This window comes from Mus pahari, chromosome 16, assembly GCF_900095145.1.
Source record: "Mus pahari chromosome 16, PAHARI_EIJ_v1.1, whole genome shotgun sequence".
Lineage (NCBI taxonomy): Eukaryota > Metazoa > Chordata > Mammalia > Rodentia > Muridae > Mus > Mus pahari.
The window spans coordinates 11622426-11636733 of record NC_034605.1 but is presented as its reverse complement, the minus strand read 5'-3'; the positions used below and the strand labels follow the sequence as shown (position 1 = coordinate 11636733).

Genomic DNA, 14308 nt, shown 5'->3' with positions numbered 1-14308 from the left:
GGTCTGTGGTGTGACCACACACATACTCTTTACGCTCCTTATATTTATTTTAAGTGACCTATTTGTTCTTAGTCTTTATGTGTATGAATGTTTTGCCTACATGCATGTCTGTGCACCAAATGCATGCAGTGCCCATAGAGTCCTGAAGAGGACATCAGATTCCTGGAAACTGCAGTTACAGATGGTTGTGAGCTGCTAGTTGGAAGCTAACAGCCCAAACCTGGTCTCTTGCAAGAGCAGCAAGTGCTTTTTTGATGCTAAGCCATTTTTCTTAAATGCAGGTCCACACTTTATTGTCGTGAATCATTGTTTGAAATAATTAGTAAAGCCCAGGTAGGTTGGAGTTGGCTTTTATATTTAAAATACATGTTTCATAAGCTTAATTTGCTCACTGTTGTCATTTAATGCATGATTAATCTTTTCTTCATGGTCACAGAACTTCCTTAAGAGTTTTTGCCAGTCAATAAACACCTTTGGTTGGAGTTTTATATGGCTAACTATGATTTTCCGAACAAAGAAACTAGTAACTCTTGTGATCATCTGCATTAAATTTAGCTCAGAGGCTCAGCTGTTGAGAGCCTCTGGTTTCTTACACATACTCAAAGATATGTGACACTCATTATTTTATGATCCATGATGGGTCTTTGGCAATCTTTGAGTTCTCTGGACCGAGGATAGCCAGGCCGTGTGTGCTCTTCCCGATGCCAAGGTATCTGCAAAGGAGATGGCACGTTGGACTGTTTGCTACGTGAAGCATTTTTTAGTGGTCAACAGGAAGCCTTCACCTTCCTGAGTTACCCTTCCCCCAGCCTGATGCAGGAAGCCAGGGCACACATACTCACTTATGGCTCACAGAGGTCAGTTTGTCGTGGTTGACAGCAAAGAGCTGTTCCCGGTATGCCTGCTTCATCTCATCCGAGAGGCCATACAAGAAGTGGTCCATTCCTAAAAGTGAAACCACAGGCATGGCTGGGGAGACAGGTTGCACAGGAGGAGCCTCTGTGCTCAAAGGAGAGCGGGGACACTCGGGTCACTTTAGGGTATGCTCTTCAACCAGGAGGTCTGCATGGGCAAGGGAGGTCAAACTTGACATCCAGCTCTGCAAAACGGGACTAAACCCATTCTAGCTCCCTTTTCAGATAAAGGATGAAGACTCGTTTAGGTCACATGTGAAGGTTATAACACCACAAACTAAAGCAGCGTTGACTAATGATGCAGTCAGGCTTGTGCTGTGTCAAAATGTCTTCCTTTACCCAAACTAGCCATCAGATCCCCTTGGAGCTAGAGTTACAAGTGGGTGTTAGCTGCCAGTTTCAGGTGCTGAGATCCAAGCTCAGATTTGCAAGAGCAATAGCCACTCTGAAGTGATGAGCCATCTCTCCAGCTCCACCCACCTTGATTTTGAGACAAGGTCTCTCTCACTGGCCTGGAGGTCAACAAAGTAGGGTCATCTGACCAACTGCTGAGCCCAAGGTTCCCCCTGTTCTCAACTTCCTAGGGCTGGGATAAAAAAGCACCCTCCACTGTGTCTGGCTTTTTACATGGATTCAACCAAGGTTGAAATTTTTGCTTAATAAGAATTTTAATAATGGAGCTATCTCTACAGACAAAAGAAGCTGCAAGGTCAATATTCTGGCCTTTAGGTGTAGATATGTTACATAAGACAGAGAGATGGGAGAAACTGGAACAACACAGTGGCTACCATGTTTCACTCATGTGAGCACAGAGACAGGTGGCTCAGAACACTGGATGGAACTCTGCCTGAGGAAACCATGCACCCAAGCTCCCAGCACTCAAGATACCTTTGTCGGAGGGAGCAACGGGAGAATCCACAGTTGAGAAAACAGACAGCTTGGCTTCATCAATGTCCTGCTGTGTGAACTTTCCAGATTTAGCCCAGTCTACAGCTTTCCCAAAAGACTGCAGTGTTTCTATGGAGTTGGGATCCCTGGGAAACCCAAAAGAGCCAATACTGAAGCATTATATCATAGGGGAAACAACCTATGGCAATCATGTACATTTAACAGTTCATTATCTTTTTTTTCCCCCTCTGATAGTCTACACTCTACATAACCCACGGTCAGAAGACTCTCTCTAGAGCATTTAAATCTGACTCAGGAAACCCCACAACACACTCTCCTGTATTTAATACTGCAACTTAACCTGCTTACCTCACTGCTAGACTGTAAAGGAAGTCCCATGAATAGGGTGTCAGGAATACTAGGACATTATAGAAGAGCCATGGAGAAGATACACATTAAACCAGCCCTAACTCCCTAAGACCCAGAATAGTCTAGAAGTTAGCTGGAGGTAGGGAAGGCGATCTTTGGAGCACTTTGTTGTGTTTAAGACAAAGCTCCTCTCAGCTCCTTAGGCTCCCCCTCAAGGGGTGTGTCCATGGGACCCTCCCCATGTTTAAAGTGCAGTTCTATGATAGAGTCAGGACGAGGAGAAGGATATCAGAGGCAGGTTGTGCTCTTGGCACATGGTATACAAAAATTCAACGGTGGCTCAGAAACTTAACCATTTATAGAAAATGGCAATAGTCTCGCTCCTATGAACCCCAACAGAAGTGTATCTCAATTCCGATTCTGCTCCCACCATACAAGGAAGTTCTGATTGCATTCCACCAAAGCACACTGAGTATGAAGTTAGAATTTTGTCTAATGCAGACAATACAGCAACTCAACCATGTCTGTTCCTTGCAGCAAGACAGGAAAGACACAGCTGGCTATGGTGAGTTGCTCTAGATGGGGACCAAATAAAGGGCAGATGTAACCTTTGCTATGCTGACACTCGCAGAGCATGATGACATTCGGAGAGAACAGAGCCAGTGGCTGGAATGTGGGGGCTCTCACACGGGAGACATGAGAACCCAAACTCACCTGTAAGAGTAAAGCGTGAAAATCCCGCTGTGGGTGAGTTTAGCACCTCCACCATAAGCACCCCCCTTCTCTCGAATTTCTGTATGCAAGAATTTAGCTGTCATTAAACGGGCAAGGATCTTAAGGCTGAAATGAAGGGAGCAAAAGACAAGTTAGAGAGAGCTGGGCTCCCAGGAAGCCTAGAGATGGGTGCAGAGCTGGAAAGGAAGCTAAAGTCCAGCTAAGGTGTAAGGTCGCGTACAGCTGGCCCTCTTCCAAGCACTATGACTTCCTCTCCATCACGCACCAGAGACTCTGTAAGCACGTGGCAGAGCATGGAGTCCAACTGCTCCTCAGAGGAACCTGGAACGGTCCCTTGTTTCCAGATCTTGCTCTCAAGAGATGCACCGATCTAGTTGGCTGATGCCTCAGGTTATCTGTCTGCTTCAGGACAGTCTGTCCTCCTTGTGGATCAGTCCCTCCGCAGGACCCCTGGGGTACACTGTCCATGTGTCTCTCTGCCACTTTCAAAATGCTGCTGCAGTTCTCACACGATGCACACCACCCCAGCCAGGATGGCTAATAGACTGTCAACTTGACGGGCATATCTGAGAAGGATTTTCTAGACCTGAATATGGGCAGTGCCATCCCATGGTCCCAGACTGTATACAACGGGGAGTGTGAACTGAGCACCAGCAGTAACTGCTGTCTGCTCCCTGCCTGTAGACACACTATGTGTGGTTTCATGATCCTGCCATGGCTTCCTCATTCTGATAGACTGTAGCTGCCTACTGTGAACCAGAATAAACCCTCCTTCTGCAGTTGTTTCTGTCTGGTGTCTTGTCACAGCAGGGACAAAGGTGTGTGTGTGTGTGTGTTTAGGTGCGCATGTGTGCGGTAGCACAGGCATACATGTGTGTGTCAAATGCAAGCATGTGGGTTCATTCTACATTTATCAGTTTTAAGACTTATTTACACAATTGTTAAATACAGATGAGGAAGGGTAAGCGATTTTTGAAGGACATTTACATTTAAGGGCATAAGTATCTATGGTGTTGCACACAGGACTGCTAAGCGATATAAATAATTCACAAAAATAACTGCACACAGGGGCTGGAGAGATGGCTCAGAGATTAAGAGTACTGGCTACTCCTCCATAGGTCTAGAGGTTCTGAGTTCGATTCCCAGCCAACCACATGGTGTTTTAGACCTGCTACAATGAGATCTGGTGCCCTCTTTTGGCATGCAGATGTACCTGTAGGCAGAACAGTGAATACATAATAAAATAAATCCTTTAAATAAACAACTGCACACAATACTGGGCATCTTATTCATAAAGGTGCTGTTTATAGACTACTAGTGGGCTGTGTTTTATTCTGCACATGAGCACTCCCTGAGTGGTATGGTCAGAGCATGCAGATGACAGACTGGTACAATGTAACACAGTGTCCAGTGTGCAAAGTTGGTGCAGAAACTTTCTGCGTACAAAGCATCTCCTGTGCCCTCTGTAGCACTCACATACAGACGTGTGTGTGTGTGTGTGTGTGTGTATGTGTGTATATGTGTGCGCACACAGGTGTGCTCACTCGCTCAATTATGGTCCAGAAATCAATGGTATCTTCCCTCGTTATTCTCTGTATTATAAATCATATCAGTAAATTGCTATGTGCTGCTTGTGCTTGCTTAGAGCTGACTTTGTATCCAGGGTAGGTTCCCTTGTCTCAGACTCAAAGAGTATTCATCTCAAGTGTCCTTGAAAACCTTATGTCCTGGGGTAGGTTGGCCCCCTGGGTCTGTGACAAGGAGGAAAGAAAAGAGCCCAAGGGATATGACAAACATTGTACCCCAAGAACAGCTGGAAGGCAAGCCATTTCCAGAAGCCAGAGGGCTCACCCAAGGGGAAAACACGGCTAAGACTTTGAACCTGGACTTCAGCTGACAGTGTCCACAGTGCATATCTAGTCACTTCTGCTGGATATTGTCGTCAGTGCAGGATTTGATATTCTGCTGTCAACGGCTTGCTTTTTGCTCTTTTATCTTTAATTGGCATATGCTACTAAGTAAGGTCATTCAACTGGAAGAAAAAGTTCAGCTACCACAGCTATTCTTCAGATAGAATGTTCTTTATTTATGGAGATAGGGTTTCTAACTGAACCTGCAGTATGCTGATTTGGCTACACTGGTTAATGTGCCCCAGAAGTCTGCCTATCTTTTCCTCTGTGGATTGGCGGTTACAGATGCAGGACACCTGGCTTTTCTGAGGGGTAATGGGGGTCTCAGCTTAGGTTCTCATACTTGCATAATAAGCACTTTACCAACAGAGCTATGTCTCCTGCCTGTCCCCTTTCTACCTTCTATCATGCTGGACAAACAATTTCACTCAAGTCCATCTGTGAGAGGGGAGTGAACTTCCCCGCCCCCTTTCCTACCTGGCATGATCTGGATCAGCATACGGGACGGTTCTGACACACTGGCCAATGTAATTCACAGGGAAGGGCAGCACGAAATGTGTCTTCATCTGGCAGGGTTTGAAGGTGGGGTCCTACAGGGCAGAGGCCTATGGGTCAGAGTAGGATACACAAGCCAACATGGCCCTCAGGTAGTACGCAGGCAGTACCAACCCAGCATCTCCTTCTCCACGGGAGTCACTAGGGAGGCACTCCTGAGAGCTGAGCTTGACATAATAGGACACTTAAACCAGAAACATTCCACCATTTGGCAAGATGCAATAAAAAGAAATTACTATTACATTAAAGGCATTTCAGAGTGTGGACCATGGTCCATGAACACATTCAACTACCATTCAAAAGACCAGATCAAGCATCACAACTGTGGAAACCCGTAAGTAGAAGGGTTGATGCTACTGCCCAGCTGCAGGCAGCTGCTGAGACGGAGGCGTCAGATGCTGCATTAAGTAAACTGGGAGGTGATGAGACCATTTGGGCCAATAAGTAGAGGCTTATGAAAGGATATGACATCTATTCTGGGCTGTCTCAGGAGAAAAAGGCTCACCCTTGGTAACAACAAGAGATAGCACATCCCCAGGTCTAAGGTTGCAGTTCAGCCCTGGAATGGTCCCACTAGAAGAACACTCAGAGTCAGAGGGAGCTCAGCCTGACAGCATGGGGCACTTACTGTCACCAGTTTTCTGACAATCTGGGACCCACTGACATGTGCAGCTCCACTGGGGCCACTGGGTGTGGGTTTCTGAAAATAAAAAAGAATCCAAGAGTGAAACTTCCTTGAAATGTTTATAGTTTACAGAGTTCCTTACATAGGTTAGCCAAGGCAAACAGGCTTCCTATTGTAAAGTGATGAGAGCTTAAGCACACTTTTCAAATAGTTAATGAAGACAGCCTGTGTACAAACTTAAAGTGTTTTCATCACCCCTCCCCCACCACCCTGTGGTGCTTTCTAATGAAAAAACTGTCTTTCAGGCCCAGTGAGAAGACTCAACGGACCTGGACTCACAAGGTGGAAGCAGACAACTGATTTCACAAGTTGTCCTTTGACCTTCACACACACACACATACACACACACACACACACACACAGAGAGAAAGAGAGAGAGAGAGAGAGAGAGAGAGAGAGAGAGAGAAAGAGAGAGAGAGAAATGTTAACAGTAACAACAAAAACAATGACCTAGCTACATCTCTGTATTCTCCAAAGCATGAGGTTAGGGTGACATGACAGGCTCTAGATGGAGGGGCCTACGGAGGAGCAGGTCACCTCCATGTGCTCTCTTGACACACACGGTGTTGAAGCGATCAATGAGACCAAATGATGAATGGAAGAAGGGACATGTGACCCGCATCACAGATGACACTAAGGTAATTCCTATAAGAGCTGCAAAGTGACAGCTTTCTGCAGTGACAAGTGAGGCTCGCAGGGCCTCAGACTCAAAAAGGAAAACCTAAATAAACCTCTACGAATCAATTGAGATCATTGCTGGCAGGTATTATACGCAAGGAAATCCATGAAATAATGGGACCCAGTGAAAGGCTTTTACCAGCTTGTGTGGGATTCAGAGCCTAACAAACTGCAGGAGACAAGGTTTCTGGCTCTTTTTTGTGGTACCGCGTCCCACACCAAGCTCTGCTCTTCCCTGTTAGGAGAAAGCTCACCGCCAAGTGTGAAGAGAAACACATGATGTAGGACTGGAGACCAGCGAAAGAGTCTGAATTCATATAAGTAGGCTGATCCACTGAATCCTCCCATCCACCGCTCTCTATACGGCATGCCTGAGCATCAGGTGACACGTGTCAAGGTGAGACGCACACCTGGGTTCCTTTACCTCGACAATATGCGGGCGGACAGGCTTTCGTTCCTTTTTGCTTCGGCCAACATTTCTAAGGAAGTTTTCCACCTCTTTCTCCGCCTGAGGTATCTGCTGAGGGGTGGCGTTCACTGAGCATCTGCAGACAAGAGATGTGTACGTGTAAAACCACTGAACTGAGCCTCTCCTCCATGGTTTTACTAACTTATCACATCTGTGTACAAGGGACACAGACATCAAGGGACTGGCACTGCTTTTGTCATAAGATACATGAAGGCTGTTCAAGAGAAACAGTATGTAGATGTGCAGTCATGCAGGGCTTCTCATTCTCTCTCTCTCTCTCTCTCTCTCCCTCCCTCTCTCTCTCTCTCTCTCTCACACACACACACACACACACACACACACACGCACGCACACATGTCACTGCCTCACAGCTGTTAATACAGTGATTTTTCTGAAGGGTGCAGAGAAGAGAGAGAGGACACTAACAGCTCTGATAAATACCTTCAGATTTATAACAAAGGGTGGAAAATTAAAAAAAAAAAAAAAAGAATATCCACAAAAGAATTCAACAATCTGAAACTACACACTTCCTGCTAAAGTAGAGAATTATAAACAAGATGAATATATACGTGAGTGCACGTCTACATGTTCTATGTACAGGGACATGTGTGGAGGTGCCTGCGGAGGCCAGGAGAAGATGATGGAGTCTCTGGAGCTGGAGTTACAGGCAGTGAACTGCTCAGGGTGCTTGGGAACCGAACTCTAGTCCTTTGCAAGAGCAGCAAACGCTCTCCCCCCCCCCTATTTATTTATTTATTTATTTATTTATTCATTTATTTATTGTAAACTCCAGATTTTATTCCCTTCTCTGGTGCACCATCTCTTCAGTCCAACAAAACAGAAACTTAAGGTGCCAAAAACATTTTAAAACATCCTTTTACAAAACTCTTCAGTAGCAGTAGGACTCTTCAGAATCCTGTAGTGCTTTGACAGTGAGCATGATTCCCACTTTGGGTGTTAAATTCACAGCCGTCACTACTGGATTAATGCTAGCAGTATAAGGGCTCTACACTCACTGCTTGTGTTTATTATCAATTTATGGCAAGTAAGACACTTGCAAAGAGTTTTGTGGGGAAGGAAGAAGACAGTCTGTGGTGGTGAAGTAAGCCAGGCTGGTCTTGGGTTACAGTGAGAGCCGGCTAAGCTAGTCTACGGTGTGAAGTTGAACACAGGAGGAAGCAAGCCTAGGGTATAGGTAAGTGCTAGGGTGTAAAATGAACACTGGGAAGGGTTAGCCTGGGATGTGAGAGTGAGTGCTGGGCCAGGCTAGCCTGGGGATTTATAGTGAAGGCTAGACTAAATCAAGCCTGGGGCAGAAGGGCAAGCACTGAATTCAGTTGGCCCTGGGGTGACCAGGCCGACATGACTCCCAGGGCTGGAGCACTGGCCCCATTTCTGCCAGCTAGCAGCCCCGTAGCATCTGTTAGTGATTCTCTACAACTGACTGGAGAAATGTATCACTAATCTATGCAAACAGCAGCTTTGATTATGCCTTGTCTTGTTGATCATCAGTGAGTACTAAGTCAGTATTAGTGGTAGCAAGGCACTGTACGTAAACTACGGAGAATTCGTTTTTATTTATGCTCAAGCCCGAGGACAGAAAGCTAACGTAATGTGCACAAGCTGTTTCAAGACACTGGCTGTCCTGGCTAGCTTTTTGTCACCTTGACACAAGCTAGAGTCATCCGAGAGGGGGCCTCAATTGAGAAAAATGCTTTGTAAGATCCAGCTGTAGGGCCTTTTCTTAATCAGTGACTGATGGGAGAGGGACCAGCCTACTGTGGGTGGTGCCATCCTGGGCTGGTAGTCTTGGGTTCTATAAGAAAGTAGGCAGAGCAAGGCATAGTGAAGAAGCTCACCAGGTAGTAGTCACCTGTGGCCCCTGCATCAGCTCCTGCCTCCAGGCTCCCACCTGGTTTGAGTGCCTCTCTTGTCTTCTCTCAGTGGACTGTGACTCTGGTTATGTCAGCCAAATAACCCCTTTCCTGCCCAAGTTGCTTTGGGTCATGGTGTTTGATCACAGGAGCAGAAACTCCAACCAGGACACTGATACCGAGCAAAATAACCTTCTCCATGTCTCACAGAAGATAGGGATAAGATAATGAATCTTAGGGCATAAGATTTCATTACAGATGCTTGTGAGCCACCATGTTGTTGCTGAGAATTGAACTCAGGACCTTTGGAAGAACAGTCGGTGCTCTTAACTACTGAGCCGTCTCTCCAGCCCGAAGTTCTAGACTTTAATTTGTTGCTTTCTTGTCTACCTCATGCAACTTTTACTAAATTAAAATGCAATTGTTTTCATTCCCCTACCACATTAATTTAAAGTTTGGAGTCAATCTTGAACCTAACACCTACACCAACACACTTTCTGTTTTGAAGATAAATTCAGGTAAATTCATCTTCAAATGAAAAATACCTAAAAATGACATTTCACAAAATGATGTGACTCCTAAGGGCTGTTTGGGGACAGGTGGGACACCGACCTCATGTTATCACAGTTTAGTAGATACTTCTTGATCCGGGGCAGTTTTCTCAGGATAGGCTTGATATCTGTCATTTCTGCAATTCTTTTCATCACCTTCACCTGAACCAAAGGAGGCAGACACCGAGTCAGACCACACTGACAGCCGAATACTGCGCAGTTCAAACAGACTTTACCTGACGGCTGTGGTGCTTGGGACCAAAAAGTATTCCAAAGACCCATGCATTTCAATCCTTGGTCCCTGGAAGGTCAGGGTGATGTCTGGGGAGAGTATGGAACTCCTAGGAAGTAGAGCCTTGCTGGAGGGGGTATGCCAAAAGCAAATACGATATAAGAAAGCAAATAGCTTGCACACAATGTGATAACACTAAGCTTAAGAAACAAGATGACTCCCTGGGTGGTGACTGCCATCAGGGCATGAACATAATACAGATCCACTGGGGTGGGCTTGGAGGGTTGCTAGCCTCACCCCACTCCCTCTTCTCTCTCTGCTTCCTGGGCACAGAGGGAAATATGTCTCTGCTTCTGTCTCATGACGTCACGCCTTTCCAGGGTAGATTCTATCTCTTCTTCCTTAAATCGCCTTCGATGATGGTATTTCATAAGGCTATCAGGAGAATATCTAATGCCAGAGGATGACTTGCGATTCTCTGGAATTTGGCAGAGTCATAGAAGAGGATGTTTGCACAGCACAACAATAACTTTGGCGCCTTGTAAGTTTTTATGTCAGTGGTAATTAGAAATCAGTAGTACGTTAGAAGCCCTCTGGTTTCAGTGTATGGGTGTGTGGTTATGCATGTACAAGCATTTTTCATGGTCGTGCGTGCAAATGTGTGTGTGTGTATGTGTATGTGTGTAGGCCAGAGGATATCTTCTGTCTTCATTTCTCAGGAACCACCCACATTTTTTAAGAGACACTGTCTCTCACTGGCCTGGAATTCACCAAGTAGGCTAGGCTGGCCGGTCAGCAATCCTCAGGGACCCACCAGCCTTTTGGGCATTGGGATCCAAGCATAAAACCACCAAGCCCAGCTTTTAGAAGGTTAGTTTTCTGCGGTAGAATCATGTATGACTGGAGAACATTACCAACTTCAGCAAGCCTTGCTCATCAGGACCGGCACCTGGCCTTGCTAGCGCCCACCTGATCCATCCCACTGAAGGTCTCCTGCAAGTCCCCTGAAGGTGTCAGAGTCTTGCTTGCTCTGAGGGCTGCATAGAGATGCCCCGAGTCTGAAATTCCGTTGGAGAGCTCCTGAGCCGTCATCTTCACCAACACTTTGAAGTGCTCTTCTTCTTCAAAGCAAGGACTACAAAAGAAGAGGGAAGTCTTAGAGAGTGAGCCAGCTTCCCTCCGATACCACAGGGAAATTATTACAGAGAAACTCAGTATCTTTCCATTTTCTTATATGTGCTTAGGAATTAATTACAAGTAAAAATCTGACTCAAATCTGACAAGTGAGGCGAATCACTTGGCAAAGCATTTCAGAGTTAGATATGTCATACTCTCACTTATTAATATACGGTGTGAGTAAAGTTACTTGTTAAATATTTCGCTCCACAGATGCATCATGTCTGGCAGGTTCCGCTCCAGGCAGAGAGATGAAAATAACACACCCTGTATCACCAAGGAAAGATACAAGATTAAATTAATTAGAGTACCATTAAAAACGAGGACACCCTGGAAACAAGCCGCTGACTACATCATGACGGAGCATGAAGGCCCACCTACCTGCTCGTAGGTATCCAGCTGTGAGTCATCAGGGAGCACATGGGGCGTGACAGTCATGCCTCCTGTCTTCAGCTCGATCTGTTGGGCTTGCTCTCTGTAGCTAAGGATGCCACAACCCAGCCTGATGAGCAAGAAGTACACCTGAGTTACCGGAGCCCATCTGAGTAGCACCTGAGTTAGCATCTCTGCCTACCATTTTCAAACGCACAGGTTATGTGTATGCTAATTAAATAACCACAACTCTCCATACCTCCTGTACACTTCGCAGTTTTGAAAGCATGCTGGCATTAACCCTCTACACAGCTCATATGCCCTCTCACAGGGGTACAAATCCATTTCTCCATTTGGAACTCACGTCCAGTGCTCAGTAGCTAGCTAAATGCTTCAGTAGCTAGCTAGTACCCCTTACTAAAGATAACAGGCTGAACGTGATTTTCCAGCCTTTAGCTTGTACATCTTTTATGAGTACTTTCTTCCTCCTAAATATGTTCACACATACATCATTTGCTTGAATATCTGGCAATGGGTTGGGAGGGATCTGAGAAAAACATGTAGAAAACTGTGTGCTAATATGTCTAGAAGAAACATTATCTATCCACCTGAGGGGCATGAAAACCAGTTTAAAAGGGCAAACATTGGGAGTTACTGAAATGGTTGAGAATGGGGACAGAACGTTCCAAAGGTCAGGGACATTTTCCATTATAATCCGGTCCTCAGTTGGGCCATGTCCCAGCCTTGGTTTCTCTTTATTGACCTATAAGAAGAGAGGAAATCCATAGCTGCTCCATCTCAGTTTGCCACTGTCAAGAGAAACTAAACGCACAGTTCCAAACCTATCCACACCCTGGCCAGGCCTGGGGGGGATGGGGAAGTAGCTGCTGCAGTTAGCTCTACAGAGAAGCAGAGAGACAGAGGTGGCTGTCCACCAAGCTCTGCAGACACCCTCAAGCTGCAGCTACTCCTTAAGCTGCAGCTACTCCTTACACCGAATTGTTCCTATCTCCCGACTAAGTATATTGTCCTTTCTTCAAGATCTTTGGAGATCCATCTGTACAGATGCCTTCGTAAGTATTATCCCTTCTGTGGATTCATACTGTAACATTATTTATGATAAGAAAATATGACTATAAGAGAGTAAATAGCTTGTGCATACTGTGACAACACAAAGTTTAAGAGACTCCCTGGGAGGGTATGAACATAACACAAATACATAAAGGACACACACGGACACACACACACACCATGAAAACATGCTGAGTAGCACAGATGTGCATCTACTGCGTTCCACAACTCACTTGGTCAGCACACTGCAGAAGAGAGGCACAAGGGGCCTCAGGTCCTCCGGCAGCGTGTTTAAACTGGAAAAGGCTCGGAAATACACCATGCCGTTGGTGGGCTGCGGGCAGTACTGCACAGGGATGTCTCCAGCTGGAACACAGAAGCAATGCTCTTGGTTTAATTAATCAAATTTCAATTTGTTTGTTGCTGTTGTTTTTGAAATCAGGATCGCATGTATCCAAGGCTGCTCTCACACTAGATGTTTTGGCAAAGGATCTCCTTGAAGTCTTGACTTCTCTTGCTGGGATTACAGGTAGGGGCACTTACCCCTGGTTTATTTATATGATGCTGGGGAGGGAACTCAGGACTCTGCACATGCTAGACAAATTCTCTCCCAATTGAGCTACACCTCCAGCCCCTTGTCATTTTTAGTATATAAGGAATCATGCTACTGTTTTTCAAGGATGAAAGTTTTTAAGCTGTCTGAGTTTTAGCTTGCAAGAACATAGAAATGTACTGCTCATTTCCAGCAGCTGATACAGGTTTCCCACTGCACTGTCATATTGAAACCCTTTGCAGTGTAACGCATCCCTGCTCACTGAAGCACTGAGATGAAGAAGGATCCTGTCTTTCTGACCTCACAGCTAATTTCAGCAGCATCTCAGCGCGTTGGTCTCACCAGTAACCGAGCCCTCTACTGAGTGCTTCCCTTCATCAGCAGAGTTAGGTCCATGTGGATGGACATGCTCACAACACCCGACTCCATCGCAGCATCCACTCTACACGCTGTTGGTCTGCCGCAGAGTCCCCTTACCCTTCAGGAGCAGTGGGTAATGCCCTGTCCTCCACAAGCCCTCAATGTCCTTAGGGCCCCACGTTCAGGTTGTCTCCCCATCTCTGGGGGTAGGTTTTTTTGGATTCTATTTTATATATCCTCACCTAGCACAGTGCCCTACACTGTATGGAAACTGAATGGAAACACTTGTTGATGACTGATTTACTGTCCCTATTAAAGAAATAGAAACTTACTGGAGACACTTAATGAGATTTACTTCTAAATAAAATATATGAGGGGCTGGGTGATTACTCGTTAGGTTCCTGCCTCACAAGCATGGGGACCATGCTTGAGGGCCAGAGTTTGGTTCTCCAGACAGACAGACATGTAAAATGTCACATGGGCATAGCAGCCCGCCTGCAGTTCTACCTGTGAAGGCTGGAGGTGGGATTCCCCAGAAAAGGCTGTCTAACTAAAGTAGCCCTAGCACTCAACTCTGGGTTGAAAGACCCTGCCTTAATAAATAATGTAGGAAGTCAGTGGGGAATGATGCCAATATCAACCTCCACACACACACACACACACACGTTCCCAGACATTCCCACAACCACATACATGTATACACACACACACACACACACACACACATACCCACATATGAAAATGGAAAAATAAAAAAAAAAATCTGTAGATTAAAAGATCAAAACATTAACCCCAATTCCTAGAAACACATTCTCTCTCTTTCTCTCTCTCTCTCTCTCTCTCTCTCTCTCTCTCTCTCTCTCTCTCAGCTGCATACAAAAATCTATTATAAATATATCAGACGTGACAAGTGAGA

At 45.7% G+C, this 14308-nt stretch overlaps 1 protein-coding gene across 2 annotated transcripts in view; it reads right to left on the bottom strand.

Moving 5' to 3' along the window:
• Positions 1 to 252: 252 nt before the first annotated feature.
• Pitrm1 (pitrilysin metallopeptidase 1) overlaps positions 253 to 14308 on the bottom strand; it is a 32293-nt gene continuing 18237 nt past the window's right edge. For both annotated transcript variants that reach the window (XM_029547567.1, XM_029547568.1), the window contains exons 16-27: positions 12713 to 12848; positions 11418 to 11538; positions 11227 to 11303; positions 10830 to 10995; positions 9690 to 9790; positions 7159 to 7279; positions 6000 to 6071; positions 5294 to 5406; positions 2886 to 3011; positions 1803 to 1948; positions 843 to 945; positions 253 to 713 (exon numbers count right to left, since the gene is read on the bottom strand). In XM_029547567.1, the coding sequence (XP_029403427.1) occupies positions 620 to 713; positions 843 to 945; positions 1803 to 1948; positions 2886 to 3011; positions 5294 to 5406; positions 6000 to 6071; positions 7159 to 7279; positions 9690 to 9790; positions 10830 to 10995; positions 11227 to 11303; positions 11418 to 11538; positions 12713 to 12848 (1376 nt within the window). In that variant the 3' untranslated portion in view covers positions 253 to 619. The remainder of the gene's footprint in view (positions 714 to 842; positions 946 to 1802; positions 1949 to 2885; positions 3012 to 5293; positions 5407 to 5999; positions 6072 to 7158; positions 7280 to 9689; positions 9791 to 10829; positions 10996 to 11226; positions 11304 to 11417; positions 11539 to 12712; positions 12849 to 14308) is intronic.